Source organism: Polypterus senegalus, chromosome 14 (assembly GCF_016835505.1).
Source record: "Polypterus senegalus isolate Bchr_013 chromosome 14, ASM1683550v1, whole genome shotgun sequence".
Taxonomy (NCBI): domain Eukaryota; kingdom Metazoa; phylum Chordata; class Cladistia; order Polypteriformes; family Polypteridae; genus Polypterus; species Polypterus senegalus.
Window position 1 is genome coordinate 115,683,779 of NC_053167.1, and position 25,678 is coordinate 115,709,456.

Below are 25,678 nucleotides of genomic sequence, written 5' to 3' on the forward strand. Positions count from 1 at the left end.
AAAACATCACCAATGAACCAATCAGATTTGCTGTGAAAAACTCGGTGAATTTCACTAATCAACACTAGTCCTTAGCATCTATTAGTTTGAACCGCTAAAATGCATTATTAGAAGTGACTAAGATTTAATACTTTAAAAATTAATTTACATATAAATCTGAGAACACTATGTGCCATCTCTTGTAATGAGAAATTAAATGTATTATGTTAAAAATGGCAAGTGACATTTTGACTTTTAATGAATTGTTATGCACCCTTCATTGAGTTTAACTGATTAGGAAGATACAAAAGACCATTATTTGTGAAAATAATTTATATAAAATCCCAGATGAGTCTGTCAACATTAACTAATCCCAAGGACAAAAACATTTCAACATGTTCAGATTTAACTCAGCAACAGTGTATTTTCAGTTGCTCATTTCACATAGGGAGGAAAAAATGAAGTTTACTTAAATCAAAGCACTTCACAAGACAAAAGCAATATACTATACAAGACATTTAATGCTTATATATACAGTATATATATATATATATGTTTTTCTACATTTAGTTCCTCATTGTCAATTGACAAAATATACACCAGTGTAAAATACCAAAATGTTAACATATGTTACCTTCACAATGAGGAACATCATTACTCCACCCATCATCTAGGCACTGACGGAAATTAAGCTGGCTTGCCATCTGGTATCTTACAGGAGAAGAGAGAAAAGAAAAACAGAACTTTCTGAACAATATTTATTTAGGTTACAGATCCTTTAATAAATACTGTAATCCCTATGGTAATTCTCTTTGACTCCAACAATATCTGTCACCTCTGTTGCTTTATCATGATAGTTTGTTCATCATAATGTAATGAACTTAATGATCGCTATATTACTCTAAAGACGATCAGCATAACAGATTTCTTAAAAACATTTCTCATGAAATTTAGCTTAAGTCATAAGAATAAGAATACTTATATATTTTTTTCATATTTTTTTCTTTGCCCACTGCTAAAATATTGGTGTCAACATACCCTCTAATGAGTATAAATATTAAAGTGTTAAAAAGAAAGTAATGATATGATAAAATAAGCATAAGTTACCATATATAACACAAAATATAAAGGTACTTTGAAATATACAAAATGCAGTGAAACTGCCAGAGCACTTTCTTCAAGAACATGAAGGTTTTTATTTTAATAAACATATCAGAATAGATTCTGGGGGCACATACTTCCTGAAAGAAACAGGGTATTTTATTGTACAGACTAACCCTAGGTCAAAAATGCACTAACCGTGCATCCTGTATTTATTAAAATACTCAGTAATAATTTTCATATTAGGTAACATTAGCAATATGGTGTCTGATTCATCTGAAACAGCAAGTTGACAATAAGTATCTACTTTAAAAAAAAAAAAAATTATATATATATATATATGGTTGAAATAGTTTTACTGTCAAATAATGCAAAGAGTACGCGACACGTCTTTCGCCCTAATTCCGGGCTCACCAGGCGTACACACTCACTGCACCCCTTTTCGGGAATTGAACCTCGGACGTCAGCGCCAAAGGCGAAGCAGTGTCTACTCACAAGTTGTGAGAGGCACAAACTTAACATTTTGACCTTAGGAGTCATCTGTAATAGTTTGACTATTGGTAAAGTATTTTTTTTAATTGATTATTATTTGTGAGCTACTGAGGAACAATAATTACTTTTGTTCTTTTAATGTATATTTGCATTGATGTTTTAGCTTCATTTAAACAAATTCAATGTGATAACTAGGGTAAAAAGTTTTCTTTTTCATTATTATTATTATTATTATTATTATTAATTCAAACACAGGTGTAGTGTTTTGTCTCTTTTACCATTTACCTTAAGTGCCCTCAAAGTCAATAATCTGGCTAATCATTCCTCTATTATCAAGATAGTGATAGCAAATATGTCTAGGGAGAATGAAAGCCAACAATCAAGTGGAATATTTAGTAAGTTGGAGTAATAACAAGTAAGTTGCCCTTGAAGGAAAACAAAAAAGGAAATTATATTTGAGGCAAACATCTGGTACTGGGAGGGGAATTAGAATTAAAAATTAAATGTAAATATACAAGTTATTTGCATTATTATCTACACTGAACTATTGTTACAAATAGTTCTTCTTCTTCCTCTTTATCTTTTCCCACTTCTATATGGGGTCAGTTCTAAATGCACAAGGCGGCTGCTTCTTCTCAGCCTGTTCAAAGTGAACAGGGACCTGCATGCTGACCTTTTATCACAGTGTGATCCAGACTGTGGTCATTTTCAGCTCCATTGCTGATTCAGTGGCTGGACAGATCAAAATTTAACAAATTGGAAAATGTATGCGTGATGTAACTCTCAGATGTGTTCGGGGACTTAGTTAAGTGATTTGAAAGTTGGAGTATTTTATTTAGTTACTTAATCACTTAATCATTTAACACATTTTTGTTTATTGAATACTTTTGTAACAATAAAATATGCTAATAAATAACAGTCATAAAAGAATGTAATTACATACATTGCTGTCTTTAAACAGCACTGCAATGACAATAGAAACAGAAGACACAGGTGTGCATACACACAGTGAGAGACCACAGCGGATGTTCAGGTTTGAACCCTCAAACTACCAGGCATATGTATTGTTTAACATCAGAACAGGCAGGGGCGGCACAGTGGTAGCACTGCTGTCTCACAAAAAGGAGAATAAGGTTTGCGTCCTGGGTCCTCCCTGTGGGGAGTTTGCCTATTTTCCCTGTATCTGAATGGGTTTTCTCCTGGTGCTCCAGTTTTCTCCCACAATCCAAAGACCTGTGGGTTACGTGGATTGGCAATCCTAAATTGGCCCTAGTGTGTGGTTTGGGGTATTTGTGTGCTCGCCCTGGGATAGACTGGTGCCCTGCCCAGGGTTTGTTCCAGCCTTGCACGTTATGATAGATAGGATAGGCCCAGCACAACCATGTTCAGAACTAAGAGGGTTAGAAAATGACTTACTGACTGATCAGAACAAGCACCTTGCTAAATTCTAGAGCACTTACAGCACGGTCCAGTACAGCTCACCTTGGTTCGGCTCAGTTCGGCTCGGTTTGCGTTTCGACTGCAGTTTAGTACCGCTTTAGAGTGGGCGGGATTATTCATGTGTCGTTATAGTTGCGCCGCCTCTACTGCCGTGACACCGTGGAACTTTTACAACAACACGCAGACAACGACAACACTTTAGCTCAACGACGCGCAAGGCTAAGCATCTAAAAAAAGCACATTACTAGCTAACTTTTATCACTGTTGCAAAGCATAAAATGAACTTAACTGCCAGTGTAACATTAAAATGCTGATTCTGTATATTACAGATCTTCCACATTTTGCAAAAAAGTCGCCGCAACAGACCATCTGTTTGGACATTTAACCGTGCTTCAGAGTGGTGGGATGTGATTGTTCCCGGTTTTACAAATACTCAGTGGCTGGAGAACTTTCGAATGTCTGAAGAAACATTCATACACTTATGCAACAAACTGCGTCCAGCGATGGAGAGACGGAACACAAACTTCCGCGTGTATAAAGAAAAGAATAGCCAGTGACACAGTAATGACGATTTTCTCCGGCCAATCAGTGACCAGCAGTTTACACGTCACGTTTTGGTAACGGTTCGGCGCGCTTGGAACCTCGGCTGAGGTGGTACTAAAAAAAGGACCGGGTACCAGGTACTGTTCCCAGTGGAAAACCCCCCAAAAGTGAGCTGAAATGAACCGTGTCGTGCCATACTATGCAGTGGAAAAGCACCATTATTCACACTTGCCAGTTGTAAGGGTCAAAAAGAATACCCCCCAGAATAACAATGCTGCTAAATACATCATACCTCACCTCGCATTGACCCCTTTGCACCTGGCCACCTTTTTTCAGTTCCTTTTGGCACATGTGACTCATGAGGGCTTCTGCCTCCTGCCACATCTTTCACTCCACCACATGTAGTAACTTGGCTACTTCTGCAACTGGAATCATTAGACCACTCCATCCTTGTAAAGCCCTTATTTAAATAACCAATGCTGTGGGATGTCCTGCCTGAGACAACCCTCTCTAGAAAGCTGTAAAACAGACAGGTTGCTTCTAGGGAGTCTACTGTCTTTCTGGTAGGTCCATATCATTCTCCTTGGGTATTTGGCTCCACACAACTGACAAGTGCTTCTGTCTGCTATAGAACTTTACAATAATATTTACTTAAAAAGGTATTCTAGATAGACTTGTGATGGCTCAATAGCACTGACAGACAACAAATTGCAATTTAAGTGATATAAAAATGACATAGATTTATGTGCTGTTGTTGGTTGTCGATGGTCTGGGAATAACAGCGAACAGTTATTCTTTGCCTTATTTTTATAATTAATTTAGACCAAATAGCAGATATTTGTTTTTACTTTGACATTAAATCAGGGGTCTCAAACACCCAGCTCACAGAACATTTCCAGCCCCCCATCCCCTTCCCACCAGCCTGTATATGAGGTCAACAAAATAATGCAATCTGGCCAGTGAATGGTAATTATATTTAACTATTTTCGCCTGCTTCCTTCTTTTACTTGTCTAAGTCCTAACTAGTTTACAAATTAAATCTTTAATTAAAAAATTATTTCAAATTAACGTAAATCTTTCAGTTCTGTCATTTGGTGCAAATGTGCAGTTTTTGACAAAAAGAAAGTACATTTTTGGGGGAATTCATTTGCTTGACTGTCAATAAAAAAAGATGTCTCTTTCCAAACCAAAAAGGAAGGTGGATGCTGAACACAGATAATTTCAAGAAAGATGGCTATTACAGTATTTTTTGTGGAATTCAGTGGAAATGACACCTGTCTTGTATTCAAAGAAAAAGTCGCTCTTTTGAAGGAATATAATCTCAAACGTCATTACTCGACACGGAGAACAGTATGATAAGTATCAGGGAGAAGAGTGGGAAAAACTAGCTTTGCAGCTACACAAAGGCCTGAAATTACAGCAAAGTCTTTTTCGCAAAGCAAAGGAGGATGTTGATGGTGTGGTGGAAGCAAATTATGTGGTAAGTGAGTTAAGCACTATGGCAGGAAAGCCATTCACTAAAGGGCGGTTTCTTAAGGACTGTACGTTAAAAGTCGCTGAAATATTGTGTCCAGGCTCATTCAAAAATAACTCCTTATCAGCAAACACCATGGCGGAGCGAACAGCCATTTATCAAATGACATTTATGATCAGTTACGCAAGTTTTTACTGCATACTCCGTGGCGCTTTATGAAAGCACTGACAAAACTGTCACTACTCAACTAGCGATTTTCATTAGGGGTGTTAATTCCCACTTTGATGCAACTGAAGAATTGCTAAATTTATGTCCGATGCACGGCTGTACCACAGGCAATGATATATATCAGCTTCTGTGTGACACGCCTGAGCATGCTAGATGGCCATGTAACAAACAGGTAGGCATCAATACAGATACAGCCCAATCCATGACAAGCTAACAAAATGGACTGGTAGTCCATTAGAAGAGGAAAAAGCTGATCCATTAGTGCATTATTCTTCAACAAGCACTGTGCAGCAAATGCTTAAATTTTAAACATACAGGTATCAAGTTGAGAGAGGCACAGGGAAAAGCAGACTTGACTGGACAGTTTCTGAGAGAATTACCTCCATCCTTTCCAGTGCTGTGCAAAGTGTTCAGTCAGGTAATGTGTCTTTTTGGAAGCATACGTCTGTGTGAGAAGCCTTTATCAACTATGAACTTTAATAAATACAAGTACAGGTGTAGGTTTACTGGTGCTAATCTTGAAGCTGTACTTCCACTGTAAACTCCATTGGGTCAAAAGGGCCTAAACTATGTGAGCAGAAACACTGCCAGGTTTCTGGACAGAAATAGAACATAAGTTCAAATGTATTTAGGTATTGCATGTGTTAGGTTAATCCAAAGATTTGTTAATTTATTTAAGTTAATTTAATGAAAAAGGAACTGCACATTTAAAATTAATGTATTTAGAGTACAGTTTGCATATTGAAAAAAATATGTTAGTGATGGAAATAAAAATAGATTTAAAGATATTACTTTCTCTTGTACTTGAACATTCATGTGGTCCCTGTAGGACATGACAATACCAGCAGTGGCACAAAGCCAATTTGAGTTTGAGACCCATATATTAAAGAGTCCTTTTCTGTTAGTCAGTATCAAAAAAGTCAAAATAAATCCACTATGATTTAATGTCATATGTGACACACTCAAAAACTGAGAAAATATGTGGCCACAATAATTTTTTATTCTAATAACTCATCTACGTGATTATATGAGAAACAATCGGCTCATGATTCTGGAGTGTACCATGAAAATGGAGCAGTAATAGGTCGGAATGTTTCACGCTGAAGCAGTTCCGTCGGAGTTGTGTTAAGGGGGAAGACTTCCGCTCGCCCCTCAGACACTACTTATACAATGGACTGAAATCTGTATGATGTCATTGCGGCTGAACTTTATCTGTATTCTACACGTTCGCATGTGATAAACTAGAAGATTTTAACTTTTAACTATGGGTTAAGTTATACTCCAATGTGAATCTCAGAATGATACTGTAGTTATGATGATGAATATTGGTATGGAAATGCAAAGTTGAAAACTCACTAAATGAAGGCAGCAAGCAATTCAATCACAAACATCTCTGTTTTGCATCGGATAAACAACTGTTATGTGAATAACACTCCCTAGGCAAAATTGCAACTTTTAAAATATGTGCTTGGCTTCTAAGCACTTGGTACTCTTGTTTAACAGATATTTTGTTAACTGTATTAAGTGTCAACAAGTTGTTAAATGAATGAGATGTTTGTGATGAGTGATTACTGATGTATTAGTTTATACATGTATGAAACTAAAATGGTTAGTTTATGAAAGGATATAATATGTATATAAAATGGTTTTTGATTAATAATAATAATGTTATTTCATGCCTTTAGGAATGTTATTTGAAAAAGAATTCTATAATTCAAGAAACTGGTTGTGCCCCTGTATATAATCTAATCCAGGGCAAATGTTCTGGCCCAGAGTTTTGTCAGGCAGCTAAACATGGCTTGCTTTAAGTACAGTATTCCCGTAAACTTATAATACCCTATCATCGAGGGATTACTTATGTTTGTGGGAGTATGGATGTGACCCTGCATATTGTGAATCTTGGTGAAATGAGGAATTATTGAGGACACACCTGAGAATGTGAATACAGAACAAAAAGTGTAATTCTGATGGACATTTATACTAGGGAATCAGCCGGACATTTTTCATTCTCTTATTCCAAGGAATGAAATTGCTGTAATTCCCGGGATATGGGAACAGCTAAGTTTGCATATATAGCGTGAAAAGTGTAAAAATCAATCAAAAAATAACAGAGTTATACTTGAAAATAATTAAGTGGCACTTTTTTTTTGGGCCCACGGTGTAGTGTGCTGCCAATTAATTTAGTCAACTCAACAACTGACCAGCAGCAGTCAGTCTCCTGGCTGACTGAGCACAGTGGACTGGGAGGTGTCTGCTCTAGTCTGCACTCTGCAGCTCACGAATGCCGGGAAGGGGCAGACTTCATCGAAGTCTGTGGCACGTGCTGTTGACAGTACAGGCTGGTGTCAAGTTTCCAACCGGAGCAGAGCTCGGGTCCAGTCGGCAGTCAGAACATCAGTTGTTTGTGTTGAAAGACTCGTACAAATGGCCAAGTTTGTCGAATTTAAAAACGACGGAGTTTGGAAGGATTTTTTGCACGAAAAGCTAGGCCAGTCGGAGGAGTGTAAACTGTGTAAAACTATTTTGAAAACAGCTGGCAGCTCTACAAAGGGATTACATGAGCATCTGAGAAGAGTTCTTCAAATAACTGCTATGAAACGAAAACCAGAGAATGATGACAATACACCAATGACATCCAAGAGCATAGCAGTGGGGCCAATGATGAAATATCTGCAAAACAAGAATGAAAATACATTGCAGGCAGTATTAGCACGAAAGACGGCTCGAGGTGGACTTCCGTTCTGAATATTTGTTTCGAAAGCTGATTTATGCAAAGCACTGTCCTCACTTGGTTTCGGAAATTTGCAAAAGTCTGCTGAAACTGTGAAGTATCTGATAATGGATCACGGTCAGACGATCTGATTGCTGGTAATAAAAGAGATGGCTAACAAGAAGCAGGGTCAGCGCTTTAGTATAACGTTTGATAAATGGACTTCCACTAGAAATCGACGATATATGAATGTGAATGTCCATGAACAAGGTCTGAAGTATTGGAACCTTGGATTAATCAGAGTCCATGGCTCGATGCTGGCGGAGAAGTGCATTGACTTACTGCAGTGTAAACTGGCAGAATTTGAGCTCAGTCTTACCAGTGACATAGTGGGCATCTGTACAGACAGTGCCAGTGTCATGACAAAGGTCAGAAGACTACTGGATGTTGAGCATCAATTATGTTATGCGCACTGTATCCAGCTGGCAGTGCTAGATGTGCTGTATCGCTGCAGAGGTCATGCTGCGGCTACTACTGCTACAGCCGAGCCCGAGTTGTTTCATTGCAACACTGACAACAGCGAAGGCGATGAGGATGATATACTTGAGAGTCATGATGACGAACAAGGTCTAGAAGTTTTTAAAGACAGCTACAATGTTCTTGTGGAATTGTCAGGTGAATTATATGACAATGTTGTTAATAAGGTTCGTAAAATCTTCAAGATTTTTAGATGATCACCAACGAAGAATGACAACATACTTCATTAGTACGTGAACAGTGAATTAGGCAAAGAAATCAGCATTCTGCTAGATTGCAGGACAAGGTGGAACAGTCTGGTTGATATGTTGAGCAGATTTCTGCAATTACGGGGTCCAATACAGAAGGCACTGATTGATCTTGGGCAATAGTTACACTTAACTGACACTGACTTCACAGTTATCAGTAAAATGGTGTCCAGTTTTGAAACATTGAAGCTTGTAGTTAATGCACTTTGCAGGTGTAAAACAAATCTGATCAGCGCAGAAGCGGCTCTGAAGTTCTGCATTGTCCAGCTACAGAAGCAGAGCTCAGAACTTGCAAAGACTCTGGCAGATGTTCTTGAGTCTTGAATAAATGACAGATGAGGATTACATGCTGCTGTTCTATCTGCATACAGCTTCAGCACAAAAGACGGCTACTACAGACATGTTCTTGGTACCATCTAATGACGTCATCTGAAAATTTGTTCGTCGTCTGGTAACACGACTTGAACAGACTGACAGCAGTAGTTCAGCTGCAACATCCACAACACTGGAAGAAGGTGGCGCCATTGCTGCAGCTTGCATTTCATCAGACAACAGCTTTGAACAGCAACTTGAAATTGCAATGCGTCAGTCTGTTGCACCCACATTATTTGTGCCAAGAAACTTACCATCACAGAATGATGACAAGAAACTGGATGCATCACTAAAAGCTGAAATGGCGGTGTTTCAGAGCAATGGCAAGCACGGGCATTGTTTAGAACAAGTATATCAGTATCTGATGACTATGCCGCCTACTTCAGTGGAGGCAGAGCGTGGTTTCTCAGCAGCTGGTGTAATCTGCACGAATGTGCGCTCTCTCCTGGATGACCGCATACTGGACAAGTTGTGCTTTCTACGTTCATATTACCGCAACTAAAGATACATGTACAGTACTTATATGACAGCATAAATTGCTTATAGATTAGATTATACTTTAATTTGTGTCAACATATTGCAGTAGTTCTTTTAAAAATAAGTGTCAGTCGTTCTAAAACCGTTCACATGTGAGATGCCCATGCACCGTGTCATCCCCGAGAGCCCGGGAACATATATATCCAGGGTTATGACTTTATTGAATGTTAATAATGAATCGCAACTTGGACGATGGACTGAAAGATGTGTGATTTCAATGCTGCTAAACTTCATCTGAATTCCACAGACAAAAGACTTCAGGGCCAAAGACCCGGATGCACAGCACCATTGAAGGTCAGCGGAGTTCAGTTCCAGACTTCCCTGTTTAATGTGGCTCCCTAAAGTAGGGAAAACCTTTTATAAGAATTACATAGTCTGGGTGTAGTTGGCATGATCTCACCATCTCCGTCTCACCTACATCACAAATATATACTGTCACAGAAGGCTGGGGGTCAGACCCAGCCGAGACGCCTGGAATGACCAGGAGGTGGTCTATACATCCCCCGGGCCACGAGGGGGCAACTGCCCTGGATGATGAGGTGACCACGGGGATGGAGCAAGGAGGCTCAAACCCACTGGGGCCCGTGGCCACTGCCAGGGGGGCACCCTGAGCGTTGTGGAGGCCGGGAGATCGTCACTTCTGCCACACCTGGAAAGGTGGAGGGAAGACTTTCCAGGGACGCTCGGAGTGCTTCCGGGTGCAAGGGAAGCACTTCTGCCACACCAGGAAGTGCTGCCGGAAGAACGTCATCAAGCACCTGGAGCACGTCCAGGTGGAAATAAAAAGGGCCGCCTTCCTACAGTCGGGGAGCTAGAGTCGGGACATTAAAAGAAAGGCCTGTGTGGAGGGTGATTGGTGCTGGTAGCACTGTGTTGTGTGGGACTTTATTTAGTATAATAAACATGTGTTTTATAAAGAAGTGGTGTTTGTCTGATGGTGTTTGGACCCATGCTCACAATACATTATAGGTTAATTGGTTAATTTACTGACTCAAGATTCCCTGCTTGACTGAATATGCTGTAGCTGTGGGCACGAGCATACCCCATATTCATGGCAACCTCCTACCTTGCACCCAGTTCTGCCAGGAAGTTCAGAAAATTGATTAATAAATGCTGTTTAAATAATGGAATATGTTGAAAGTGGCAATACTTACTTTTGCTTGAATCCTTTGCTGGGCTTTAACTTAGAACAAACCCACTGTTAAACTCTCTATACCGTAAATCAAAATTGACTGACAAAATCATTTTCAGAACTACAGATAAAATTTAATTCTACATTTATTACTTTCTACAAGTAATGCTGAATTTAATGTCTTTACTTGCCTAGCATTTAAAGAATACATCTATTAACACAGGTGGTGTGTCCAGAAGAGAGCGTTAACTTCACCGATGGACCAAGTTCACTGGTGACACAAATATTCCATGTATAGTTAGCTTGTAGTAAGGAGTCTTTCAGCATACTCATCTACAATCACCATCTGTCAAAAGACCCCCAGTACATGCTGATAGACTGGATTACAACAGTTAAGGAAAGCTCTCACAGTAATCCCACAGTTACATCCTCTGTGTGCTGTTGTAGTGTGCGCATGTTTTTAGGACAGAGTGTTACAGATGGCCACAGTTCAAAGGTCTCAAAGTTGAGCAGATCAGCAGCTGCCCAGGACCCTCCTGTTATGAGGCCTCAAATGACAGGCTGCGGTGACATTTTTTGTAACTTTAATGACAGTCCTGTTTTAGTGCAGTAAACCATTCAGTGTTTAACTCTTAGCTCTCCTTGATGCTAGCTATCTTTTGACAGACATACCTGTAGTGTAATAATAAAAACAAAGGCAAGAATTATATAATATAAAGGAAAAGCAAGAAATTGAAAGATTACTATTTCATAAATGTGATCTATGAATGCAGAGTGTATTGAATATGCAGACTACATTCAACATTATTTGAACTGTATGGCTGCCTACATGTGGTAACTGTTGTTTATGAAGCACATAGTCTGAAATGTTCTGTAAATACAACTGTTACTTTGAAAGGTTCCTTGTGAGTGATATAATGTGTTCTAGCGGGCTGTTAAATAACTTGCCGATCTTTGACTGTGTGGTGATTCAATAAAGAAAAAGGACCTTCTTTCCATCCCCCTGTTGTGAGCTGTATTACTGAGCATAGGTATGGTAATAATATCATTTTCTTTCCATTCAGGACACCGTATCTATTCAGAAAATCAATTTTATAATTTCTTTTATTTGTTTCTTAAATTTGAGGTGTTTCTCAAATAACTTCATTTAAATATAAATGCTTGTGAGCACTTTACTACCAGTTATTATGAACACGATAATGGTAGGGTGTTCACTAGGTATTTATTTTAAAGGCTGTGAGGGACAACCCAGCCAGGAGGCCTTGATAAGGGAAGGTCAGGGAGGGAGTAACAGTATCTCCTTTCCGTGCCACCACCTTGATGTGGAAATGCTTTAGCGCGGCTATGGCAAGACTGTCATCCTAATAACCACTGGGTGATACCCGGTATGGACTTGTGAACATGAAAGGACAGTACAGAGAGTCTCCCTGTACAATGTGTGGCAGCATCACATCTGGCAAGCCCCATTATTGATGTCTGAAGGGCAGCATGGAAGTTGTAATCCCCTGGGCCTGTCCTGTCAGGTTCAAAAGGGGGCGCCAGGAGGAGCTGTCAGGTAGTAATAATACAAGGACCACTGTAGTCCTGCCTGACCTGGAAGTGCTAAAAAAGTGCCCTCCGCTCAGCTTATGGAGTCAGAGTCAGGAGAGGAGCTGGACAACACTCCCCTGGGATGAAAATGGAAGAAACAAAGAGATTAAATGTTGGCATTAACGGGCTGTACTGTATAGTGTGAAAGCTGCTACTGCATGAAGGAAGGAATCCTGTAAAAGGTACATGTTATTGAAAGTAAAAGTGCTGGACTTGAATCTGGGACTCAGAGTGTGTAGTTGTGCCCAGGGTTTGGTGTGCTGGAATGCCACCCTAGTGGACACAAGGCAAAATAAACAAAAAGGCAGGACATTGAAGATGTCAAATTAAGCAAGAAATCTGTTGTCCAAAAACATACAGAACTGACTGAACGCTGCAAAGATATTTTTTCATTAACTTTTGATAGAGGTGTCTTTTACAAATTTGATTCCTCTGCTGGGATAAAGTAATTAATGGGCAGCCATCTTATATAGACAGGGAAAGTTGATTCACTGCCATGGACATAGTAATAATAAACAATGAAAAAACTTCACAAACTGGGGATTCCAGAGGCAAAAGCAAATTCCAAAATTGTGTTGAAGTGAGGTCACTGGCAAGACTTTACAATAAATCAACAATATTTAAGTCAAGTCAATTTCATTTATAGAGCACATTTAACACTACAGAAGTCAACCGAAGTGCTGCACCTCCAATACATACACTGTATATACAGTAAATAAATACACCACAAATAAATACTTACATACAAGTGTAAATAGCTATGGCAAAAATATTCAAAAGTGACCAAAGTTGGTGCTGACCAAATATAAAAAGGTAGACTATTTCAAACCTTAGAGGCAGCTACTGCAAAAGCATGGCCCTCTCTAAGCTTAATCTAGAACTCAGCACAACCAATAACGTCTATTAAAAGGACCTTAGTGACCATGAAGGAGAGTAAGGGTGTAAGAGGTCAGTAAGATAAAAGGGGGCTAAACCACCTTAAAACCATTAAAGCAAACAGCAGAATTTTAAATGCACTCCTGTAGCGAACAGAAAGCCAGTGAAGAGAAGCTAAGACTGGTGTGATGTGATTCTGTTTTCAACATTTAAAAATGTCAAAAATTAAAACAAAGTTTTGGAGATTCTAATGAGTATTAGAAGTTATGGATCATACAGTGAGTTAGAAGTGAGGGTTGAATCAGCAGGTTTGTAGACTAAAATCTAACACCCCTACCACTAGAACATAATCCAATAGCATAGGGTTATATTATTGATTTAAATACAAACATAAAAGTATTAAACCTACCCTTCTTTGCAAACATATACCACTCTAGCCCCAAAAATAAAGTCATCCCTTTCCTCTAAATGGAATTCAGCATTTAAGGAATCTCCTGGGTGGCCACACTGCTTTGCTAATAAAATGATAAAATCAAAATATAAAATAAGGTTAGAAATATAAAAAGGTGATATAATTTAACAATTTTACAAAAACATTTAATTTCTTACGTGAACAGCGTCCTGTTGTTATCCTTTTCCAAACACCATTTTGACATTCATATTTACTGCGTCTTCCTGAAACATGGCCTGCATGACAACTGTATGTGATAGTGGCTCCTTCTGTGTTTTGTGATGAATCAGGATAAGCATTGGGTTCATTTGGAGGGTTTCCACAATCTATAAAACAGAATACATGATGATCTGCATATATATGAAATATAACTTTACATTTTAGGGTGCGCTTCTTACTTGTCCAATGTTAGTGCTATTCATCTCTAGGAGCCCCTATATATTTAAGTTTTACGAAAGAGATCAAAATAAAAGGCACTTTTAGCATTCCATTTTTCTATCTGTTTAGATAATTTAGTCCCCATAGCAAAAAAAAAAAAAAATCTTCCAAAATCAGCCAGGCTTCTCCTCATTTCTCATAGTAACTTCGTCCTTTCAACTTACCATTCATAAATTGGTGTGAGATCAAGGATAGAGGTTGGGTTTAGGACAACTTTAATAACGATAATCCATGATGCAAGTGGCAAGGTATACAAGTGGTAACAAACTATAAATATAATAAAAACATAATTGAACGTAGTAACCCTACCCTATTAGAGGAACCTAATATGTTCTTCTCCTGTTTAAATCAGAAGAATAGCAGTAGGGCTGTGGCAAGGCCTGCATTGGCATCATTAACATTTAATCAGCACCTGCTGCTGATACTGGACATTAACAATGTCAAAGGGTTCTATGCCGAGTCTATGTGAAGGAAGCAATGGGACCTAATGGTGTTTCAAGATGCAAACTCCGAGCATGAACTGACCAGGGGCCTCATGTATAAATGGTGCATATGCACAGAAATGTTGCATAAGAACGTTTCCAAGTTCAAATCGCTATGTATAAAACCTAAGGTTGGAGTAAAACCACGCACATTTCCACGGTACCTCATACCCTGTTATACGCAAGTTCTGCACTCAGTTTTGCAGACTGGCGGCACCCAGTGTCAAAGCAGTGCTACTGTTCCTGTGATTTTACCCTTTATTTCTTAGATCCACATTCCTGACACGGCTTTATAAATACATTAAAACTAATGGCATTTTGTTTATTAGTGTAATGCATCTGATTGTAATTAACCTGTAACAATATAATGGTCCAGAGAATAGCCATAGTATTCCAAATACCATAACTGCTTTAGCGTTGTTACTCTCACTGCACCATTTTCTTCTTCTTCTTTTTCTTCTTTCAGCTGCTTCCTTTAAGGTTTGCCACAGCGGATATTACTCTCACTGCACCACTCGGAGTATTTATATCACTGTATCTGAGTGGGAATCACAGCAGCAGCTGATCGGATTGAGAATTATCGGTATACAGCATCAAGCACACGCTGCCTCAGCCACGGCAAAACGTTTCAAAGCCTTTCCTGTACGGACCTTGTGGTTCAGAAACACTTTCATCCCAAGAACTATAAACACACTCAATCAATTGCTCCTTGTAGAACTGTTTGTACTTATAAGTACAATTACCCCACTGTAAACTTGCACTACAGTTATAATATTGCACAACCTGCACCACTTTATAAAGCGTGTATTTACATATGATGACGATATCACTTTTAAGATGAAATGCAGCAAAATATGTTGATTATATTATGCAGATAAAACTTTAACTTCATTTAAATAATCTGTATTGTTAATAATTAAACATGTGAGGACACGGTGGCGCAGAGCTAGCAAGTTCACATATTGTTCCTGCCTCGCGCCTGTATATTTGCTGAGGCTGGTGCGACACTGAAAAGATATAATTAAACACGTACTATGAAGATATTTTAATGTTCCTTAAAAGTTTTGAAGAATCGTCATTGTAAGCTTATAGATGGCTTAACGTCTATTACAGAGCTGATTGTGTGGCAATTGGGTATTTTGGGAAAGAAAAGTAAGGACAGGATTTGGTTAGAACGTTTGAAAGAGACAGTACTGCTACAATAAATTATTTCATCGAAGGTCGCGCATGCCACAGCAGCATCTTGTGTGAGACATGAACAATCACTGCGCCATCGTGTTTTCATGTTTAATAACATGCTTTCATTCCAATCATTATGAAAATTATATCACGTACACATCTCAGTATTTTAATTATTCAGAGAGGTGTAATATCATGAATGTAATGGAGTCTGTGTCCTGTCGGAGAAAGAGAAAGAACGGAAGCATGTAGTGATTCACACACATAGAGCACATTGAAGATCAAATAAAAACCAAAGCATTTAACATGTTACTTTAGTAACGATGGGATTTGATAAACTAGTAAATTAAATGATTTTAAGATGAAGTTTATGATCTACTTTAATAACAAAATGAACTACGTGATTAAAGTGAAAATTTCTAGATTAAAGTTGACATTTTGTGCTTTTTTCCCACTGTGTGCCTATTTTTTTTGTCTGTACCCTAGTAAGCTTTCATATGACACTCAGATGATTGGCTACAACTCGCCTTTTCACGACAACTTTGACATGTGACTTCTTTTTTATTTTGGCACTGTGTGACTTTGTGAACTTGAGCTTTTGAGTTTCTCCGACACTCTATGTCACTCGATCAACTTCCTTTTGTTGTTTATACCACTGTTTAAATCAACAAATAGTATGTTTTTCCTTTGCCTCCACTTGGTATTCACTGAAATTCTTATATTTTCCCCCATGCTTTTGCCTTTGTCTTTTCACAGAACGCTGAGCTTAAGGGCTATTTATATTAATTTGCATATTTAAAGAGGCGTAATTCTGGGAGGAACTGGGGCGGGACAACAGGCGCGTGCACGTGTGTTACTTTTCACGCTGACCGGGATTTATGTAGTGGAAGAATGTGGAAGTTGGAGTACGCACAGATTCCTGCATCTGGATTTTTCTGTGCGTAAGCACATTTCGGCTTTTGTGCTTACGTCACTTTATAGTGTGAATTCTATGCACGCCGTTATGCATGAGGCCCCTGATGTCTGAGGCTCTTACCAGTATCTGCAACTTCTCCTTGACCACTGGTGTTGTACCTAAGTTCCTTAAAATGACTACCATTATGCCTATACCCAAACAGCAAAATGTTAACTATTTAAATGACTATCAACCAGTGCTTTGAGAGACTGTGGCACATATCAACTGTTTGTTTATGGGGCCAATAGATCAATTGAGCATGCAAACAGCCTCTCTCTTCACAATACCTTTGAGCATCTGAAAGGGCTGAACATGTATGTCAGGATGTTTTCTGTTGACTTCAACTTGGCCTGCAAGACAGTCATTCCCGTTGCACAGTATCCAAACTTCATTGCCTAGGATTACACCTTACAGCCTGCAGCTGCAGCTGGACACTGGATTTCTTGACCAACCACACTCAGGATGTCAGGTTAGGAAAGAACACATACTCTGTCACCCTGAACTTTGATGTCCCACAAGGATGCTTACTGAGCCCTTTACTTTTTGTGCTCTACACCCATGACTATCTGCCTACTCACCCAACAAACACCATTGTGAAGTTCACAGACGACACAACACTCATTGGTTTGATTACCAAAAAGATAAGACAGCATACAAAGATGAGGTAAAGAACCTAACAACTTGGTGCTCTGACAAAAATCACATCCTTAACACTAAGCCCAGATAGAATGTGGTGAACTTCAGGAAGAAAAGGAGAGCTGTCCCTAGTCATTGCTCATAAATGGTGAACCTGTAGAGAAGGTCTTAAGTTTTAAATTCTTGAGGGTGAACATCACAGAGCACTTCTTCTGGGCCACACACACCTCAGCCATCATCAAGAAGACACAGAAATCCCTCTTCTTTTTAGAAGACTGAAGAGAGCAAGGCTGACCCAGGACCTCCTGGTGAACTTCTGTCACTGCACCGTGCAGAGTATACTGACGTACTGCCTCACAGAATGATAGGCCAGTTGCATGAGGGAAGAACAGAAGTCTCTTTAATGGGTCATCAGAACTGCCTGAGGTATCAATGGCATGCAGTTGCTGGCAATCAAGGATTTTTACCTGTCCAGGTGTCAAAGAAAGTCCTCCAATACCATGAGAGATGCCACTCAACCTGTACATCATCTCTTTAAATTGCTCACTTTGGGAAACGATAAAAGACTATGTATTCAAACACCACAACAGTGAAAAACAGATTATTTTTCCAGAGCTGTTAAACTACTGAATATTTCAGACTAATTAACCTCTTTTCATGTACAATCCATCCATCCATCCATTTTCTAACCTGCTGAATCCAAACACAGGGTCACAGGGGTCTGCTGGAGCCAATCCCAGCCAACACAGGGCACAAGGCAGGAACCAATCCCGGGCAGGGTGCCAACCCATCGCAGGACACACACAAACACACCCACACACTATGGCCAATTTAGAATCGCCAATTCATGTACAATACTTAGTGTAATATATATGTAATATACTTTATGTTGAATTGACTCTGGGGTGTTAGACACTGATTACTTTGCAGCTTTTATGTACCTTGTTTTTATTCCTTTATAATTTTTTTTTTTTTTTTAGTTATGATGTAAGTTGTTTAAACTCATGAAATGGCATTATAATCTAGTTGTTGGCCGTCCTTCAGTGATACAATGACATTAAAACTCATCTTATTTTATCTTTTAGGGATTTTTTCCTTATCTTAGTTGATGGATTCCAAACACCCTTCTTGCTTTCTAATTAATTGTATTGACTTTCCAATTTTTTGGAAAGTCAACAAAAGAAGCAACACTGAAAAATTCTTGCATATGTCTGGAGAAAGCTGGCCATGCAAGGAACAAAGCATCACTCACCTCAAACCATTAAGTATAGTTTCATTCTGAGAGCTACAAATTGTAATTTGATAGACAGGACAAAACCAGCTAATATACTATGGTATTGGTGTTCACTGTAACTAAAAATAATTATCTTGTGAAGGAGATCTACCTATTTTGAGAGTCTCATAGTAAATCCAGTGCAGCACCTCATACACACCCACATACTCACACACAAGCACACTAAGACCGATAAGCCGGTTTGGCTGGGGCTGTGGGGGTTGGGGTTGTTCGGGTATGTTGAACCTAAGCCAGAGAAACTGCTAGTCCTCATAACCAGCCAGAGAATTTATCCATATTAACCTCACAAATTGAAAAATCAGAATTCATAAGTTATGTGCCTTTCCCTATAAGAGAAGAAAGTTTTGTACAAACCTAGAGATATAATAGATAACTTATGTGCCTTTTCGCTAAATTAGGCTTTTGTAATTTTAAGTTTTGTGTTGTTTGTTAGCATATATATATATATATGCAAATATATACAGAGACAGACATCCCAGCCAGGACTGAACAAGAGTTCTTATCCGACTGGGAGGCCAGTACAATGGAAGGATGGGGAAGACAACTTATTTGGGTTATTTACTCCCCCAAAACCCTAGGTGGGAGCCTCCCAGAGTTATAGTACCTCTGTGGATACTCACAGGGAATGTTGGGAACTGTAGTCTCATGGAACAGACCTGTTGGGTTCTATGGGTGTCACCAGGGATCACTGAAGGGATTAATGGTCCCTACTTTATGGGTCTTCTTCCTAGCCTGGAGATGTTTCCAACGTATAGTCTTGTGAGACCGGAAGTACTCCCGGGTCCTGCATAAACAAAGCAGTTCTGCTTCAGTACAGGTAAGCTGGAGTCGGGAGAGGAGCTGGACAACACTCACCTGAAGGAAGGAAGGGAGAAAAGGAAGAACTGGATCTGTACCTGTGATTGAATGACACCTGTGAAGGCATTTTACACAAGAAATAATTTGTTTGAACCCGGGACTTGTGTTTGTGAGATTGTGTTTGGAGTGCTGCAACACCAATTACTAGTCACAATCTATATATTTATATACAGTATACCCATCTTCTACTATCTTTATGTCATAAATAAACGCATTATTTTGCTTAGTTCAACAAGCGTGTCTAAAGTAACCCTATAGCCATGTTTCAAACCACAGCAGAGAAAGTTAAAGCGTTATTGTAGACGTTTGCTGATTTATTAGCCTTGTTCACAAACTATACAGATAAGACAGAAAAGCGAACCAGAGATCCTACACACCATTACTTAAATTAAATTATCATCCTGGGCATAGACAAAGTGAATTTCATTTTCACTTTTCCTTAAATAAAACCCATGGATGGATGTCTTATTGATTATTAATTACCAATTACCCTGCGTACTGCAACACTACTATATATTTAGACAAAAGAAAATGGTCTATAAATAGTTACCAAATAAAATCAAAAGTGACTCTATGATGCTATACATCACAGGCACATTCCTACTGATTCTGCTAATCCATAGGGCCTCTCCTACTATCAGTGGGATATTTTGTTTTTGTCCAAAAGGTTTATGTAGGAATTTACTTTGCTTTCTGAAATCCTGGTGATGCTGTGATAACCTTTTCCCTTCTGAGTACAAGCCATTATTTTGGTAAGTACATTGAATGACTAAATGGAATTTTATTTACTTTTTCCATATGAAATCTTAGCATAGATGTATGCATAAGCTGCCTCCAGTTATTTTGTCTTTAAGCTGCCTTGTTTTTTTATTTCCCATGCTTTACTTTTCTATTCTCAGGCAATTTGAATACATTGAAAACATTGTTCAAAAATGTCTCACAACAACACTAGGTGTCATCATGGAGTAACATTGCTACTGTCTTACTTGCTGCTGCTCATTTTAGAGTTCATTGACAGAACACATATTTACACATTATTGGATGTGCATTAGAAGACTGCAAGATTAGAGATGTGTACTCAATTTTTATTTAAAAAATAATCCTAAAGATACACCCTAATACTTGACAGAGTTTAATATCATGTTTAACTGTACATTTTCTGACACTATTATGTTTATTGTTTATTTTTCACTAATCTGTTAGTTGGAAAATCCTTGTTTGATTTTATTTATTCTTTCCAAAGCTAGAACTAAACAACTAAGCCACAAACATCAAAACTACATAAAGAATCAATTTTAAAGACTGCTTTCACAAACAGCACTACTTCATAATTTTAACAACTGCTTAAAAAGTTATTTTTATTTGAAAAATTTCCCTTCAGATATTCCCTTCATCAATTCTATCATTCATTAATATTCTGAATTCACTAGTGTTTATTTATTACAAGGTCCCAGAATCTGAGCCTAGCAACATTGAGAGCAAGCATTAACAGAACCCAGGTAGGGAGAGTGGACAGTTTTATATACCTTGGGGTCCACCTTGATAAAGAAGGCACAACATCTTTAACACAGCAGACATTTAAGGGATTTCAGGCTGCCCTCCCATTTGCTAAAGAACCTTTACACTTTTACCATTGAAAGTTAAGTATTCTGACACAAAGTCTTACTGCCTGCTTTGGGAATGACACACAGTGGGACTCCAAGGCTCTGCAGAGAGTGGTGCAGTCAGCTGAAGACATCATGGGGTTTGCACTGTCTAACTTGGAGGAGATCCACACCAAGCGATGTTGAACCAAGGCAAGGGAAATGATCAGAGATACCAGCTATCCCAAAAGTGGTCTCTTTTTTGTACTGAAGTCAGGTAAACCCTACCGCAGCCTGAAGACCACTTCAGAGAGACTGACGAGGGGCTTCTGACCACATTCTATTTGAATCTTGAATAAGGAAAGTGTCTAGGAATACATGATGTCCTATTGGGATCTTTCTCACATTAAGTTATTATTTAATACTATCACATATTTAAAATGACTTTTGATATTTATAAAGTCATATATTGCTGTCATTGTCGTTTTATTATTCTTCTTAAAGACACAGTCATTGGACTTGAGCAACTAAGCATTTCACTACATATTGTCCTGTAAGTATAATTTGCATATAATAAATATAATTTGATTTGAACATCTAGATTAGGCACTTGCAGAGCACACTCACACTCACACCCAGAGCCCTACACAGAGTCCATTTACAGCCAAGCAAGAACCTCATCTCTGAGGGAGGATAGATGACAATCTGGACATAGCGTTAACACACAAACTCCATACAGAAAGTGACCGGGCTTAACAGCTTTGACACACTGTAGTTAATCAGTTAATGTTTATTTTTTTAAGGTGTTTTTAAAGAGTGTATCTTGCAAGGTACCTTCTAAACCAATCAAATGTACATTACATTGCAGCAAAGTACTATACAAGATTACTAAAATACTAGGCAATTTAAAAAAACAATGACCACACAGTGGGAAAGGCTATCAAATATCCTGGAATTAAATAGGAATATAAAAGAAAATGAACTGATGTCAAGAGCTGAAATACATCCAGCTATCTACCATTTCTACAACCTGCTTAGTCCAGTTGAGGCAAGACCCAGCCCGATATAGACAGTATGGTGTAGTGACTAAGACACAAGACTTTATAATGCAGGGCCGATGATTTGGTTCTTACCTCTGTTTCACTGTGTAACCCTGCATCTGCCCTGTGCTTCAGTTTTAAAAAATATCTGTGAACAGTTGTAACGCCTCCTGATGATATCAAGTGGATTCCGAAAGTATTCAGACCTCTTTCGTTTCTGCACACTTTATTGTGTTATTATTATATATTATATATAAATAATTATATATATTATTATTTTATTTTAAATGGATGCATTTGGCATTTTTGCTCATCAATCTAAACTCAGTGACACAATGAACACATATTTTGAAAATGTGTGACATGCCAGTGAGAGATAGTGATAAGAGAATTGTGGGAAAAGTGTCTTAAAAACATTTATTATTTTTGGTGGTGTTTTCTGAGACCAAAACATCGGAAATCGGTTAGTAAAGAAAGCTCCAGCAATAAAGGCATTGGGCTCACCATTTGTGACCAGCAAGTCATCACAAATGGTTTGCCTATTTATTAAAAAGAAAAAAAACCTGCAATCTCTCATTTATAGAAGTATTCAGAAACTTTATTGTAACACTCCAAACTATGAAATGTGATCAAAAAAGAGAATCTGAAATCTGTTAAATGTGATTTGAAGATGAATACTGAGAGAGCCCACCTATATACAGACTTCAGGAGAAAGTAGCCTAGAGCAGGGGTTCTCAAACTCGGTCCTGGGGGACCCCTGTGGCTGCAGGTTTTTGTTCCAACCAGCCTCTGTTTTTAATTGGACTCCTGGGCTAATTAAGTGAACTGTTGTTTCCCAGATTCCCTGTTTTGGGAACAATATAGAAATTAGAAATAGAAATAATAAAAAAAAAAAAAGTATTAAAATGTACTAAGCAGTTATATGTATTTTTTTCTTTCTAACAGTATTTTCATCTTGATTGTCATTCTACTTTTCTAGGTGTTCTAATTGTTTAATTAATCTCTTACTACTTTGTGGGGCTGACACTAAAGTAGTTGCAGTCTTTCACGATTGAGTGTTGTTTGCTTGAGTTTCTGCTCTGCTTATTTTTAATTGTCATTATTAAGATTCAATGAAGGGAGCAAACTGCACAGAAAAAGGGCAAAATATACTGCTCAAAAGAATTAAAGGAACACTTTTTAATCAGAGTATAGCATAAAGTCAATGAAACTTATGGGATATTAATCTGGTCAGTTAAGTAGCAGAGGGGGTTGTTAATCAGTTTCAGCTGCTGTGGTGTTAATGAAATTAACAACAGATGCACTAGAGGGGCAACAATGAGATGACCCCCAAAACAGGAATGGTTTAACAGGTGGAGGCCACTGACATTTTTCCCTCCTCATCTTTTCTGACTGTTTCTTCACTAGTTTTGCATTTGGCTACAGTCAGTGTCACTACTGGTAGCATGAGGCGATACCTGGACCCTACAGAGGTTGCACAGGTAGTCCAGCTTCTCCAGGATGGCACATCAATACGTGTCATTGCCAGAAGGTTTGCTGTGTCTCCCTGCACAGTCTCAAGGGAATGGAGGAGATTCTAGGAGACAAGCAATTACTCTAGGAGAGCTGGAGAGGGCCATAGAAGGTCCATAACCCATCAGCAGGACCAGTATCTGCTCCTTTGGGCAAGGAGGAACAGGATGAGCACTGCCAGAGCCTTACAAAATGACCTCCAGCAGGCCACTGGTATGAATGTCTCTGACCAAACAACCAGAAAGACTTCATGAGGGTGACCCAAGGGCCCCATGTCCTCTAATGGGCCCTGAGCTCACTGCCCAGCAGCATGCAGCTCGATTGGCATTCGCCATAGAATACCAGAATTGGCAGATGCACCACTGGTGCCCTGTGCTTTTACAGATGAGAGCAGGTTCACCCTGAGCACGTGACAGAAGTGAAAGGGTCTGGAGAAGCCATGGAGAACATTATGCTGCCTGTAACATCATTCAGCATGAGCAGTTTGGTGGTGGGTTAATGATTGTGTGGGGAGGCATATCCATGGAGGGTCACACAGACCGCTACAGGCTTGACAAAGGCACCTTGGCTGCCATTAGGTATCAGGATGAAATCCTTGGACCCATTGTCAGACCCTATGCTGGTACAGTGGCTCCTGGTACATGACAATTCCTGGCCTCATGTGGTGAGAGTATGCAGGCAGTTCCTGGAGGATGAAGGAATTGATACCATTGACTGGCCACCACACTTTCCTGACCTAAATCCAATAGAACACCTCTGGGACATTATGTTTTGGTCCATCCAATGCCACCAGGTTGCACCTCAGACTGTCCAGGAGCTCAGTGGTGCCCTGGTCCAGATCTGGGAGGAGATCCCCCACAACACCATCTGTCATCTCATTAGAAGCATGCACCGATGTTGTCAGGCATGTATACAAGAACACAGGGGCCATACAAAGTGCTGCATACAATTTTGAGTTGCTGCAATTAAATTTTGGCAAAATGGACTAGCCTGCCACATAATTTTTTCACTCTGATTTTTGGGGCGTCTTTGAATTTAGGGCTCTGTAGGTTGATCATTTTCATTTCCATCAAACGATGTGGCATCCTTTCGTTCCTAACACATTACCCAGTCTATATCAGTATAGATATCCAGGAGGATTTCTTTTTCCCATTGAGATCTGATGTGTTTTCAAAGTGTTCCTTTAATTTTTTTGAGCAGTTTATAATAAAAAGAGAGTTAAGCATTTAAATCCATAGCAAAAACAGAAATATTTCTTAAGTTTTTATAAATGTAAAAATCATGCTGCTGTGCTTTTCTGAATGTAGAATAAAAGATCAATAATACCAGCTAATTAAATGAGATCAGTGCTATCAGGTGTTGTCACTGATTAGGAATCTGGTTGGAACAAAAACCTGCAGCCACAGGGGTCCCCCAGGACCGAGTTTGAAAACCCCTGGCCTAGAGGAGCTGCAAAGCTATACAACAGGTTACAGAGACTTGTGAAGAATCAATCAGCCTGTATCAGAAGATGTCAGAATTATATGTAGTAATAAATGAATAAGGGTACTAGTTGTGATTCATATCTATAGCAATTATATATTCTTTTTCATAAAGTAACATCCTCAACACTTAATATGTGCTATGCAGAACATTAGATCATTAGTGGAATTTAAAAGAAAATCTCTCTGGTTTACACATATGACCACTAGGTGACACTGTCTACTAGTTCACAGCCTGATAAGTCAGTAGCAAAATTTGAATTTATTCAATATTGTACAAAGTCCAAAAGAGGGTGATGTACTTTTAGTATTTGGCCCGAGTCAGCAGCTTCGCAGCAGCCTTTTCAACCTGTCAACACTTCAACAGGGTCACTGAGAAGGTGATAGAAGGAGATCTAATGAAAACATGACAGAGTTAAGTCCATACTAGACAAAGAAGATAGGATTGGATCCTGGCAATGTGTCAATGGTGATGTAAAGAGGCTTTGCCTTTTAGCAGTAGACTGGCAG

General features: G+C 38.9%; 1 protein-coding gene across 1 annotated transcript in view; it reads right to left on the reverse strand.

Annotated features, from left to right (window-relative positions):
• cfh (complement factor H) overlaps positions 1–25,678 on the reverse strand; it is a 115,976-nt gene that overhangs the window by 71,988 nt on the left and 18,310 nt on the right. Inside the window, exons 2-4 of the mRNA XM_039776606.1 lie at positions 13,869–14,036; positions 13,669–13,774; positions 614–690 (exon numbers count right to left, since the gene is read on the reverse strand). Of these exons, the coding sequence (XP_039632540.1) occupies positions 614–690; positions 13,669–13,774; positions 13,869–14,036 (351 nt within the window). The remainder of the gene's footprint in view (positions 1–613; positions 691–13,668; positions 13,775–13,868; positions 14,037–25,678) is intronic.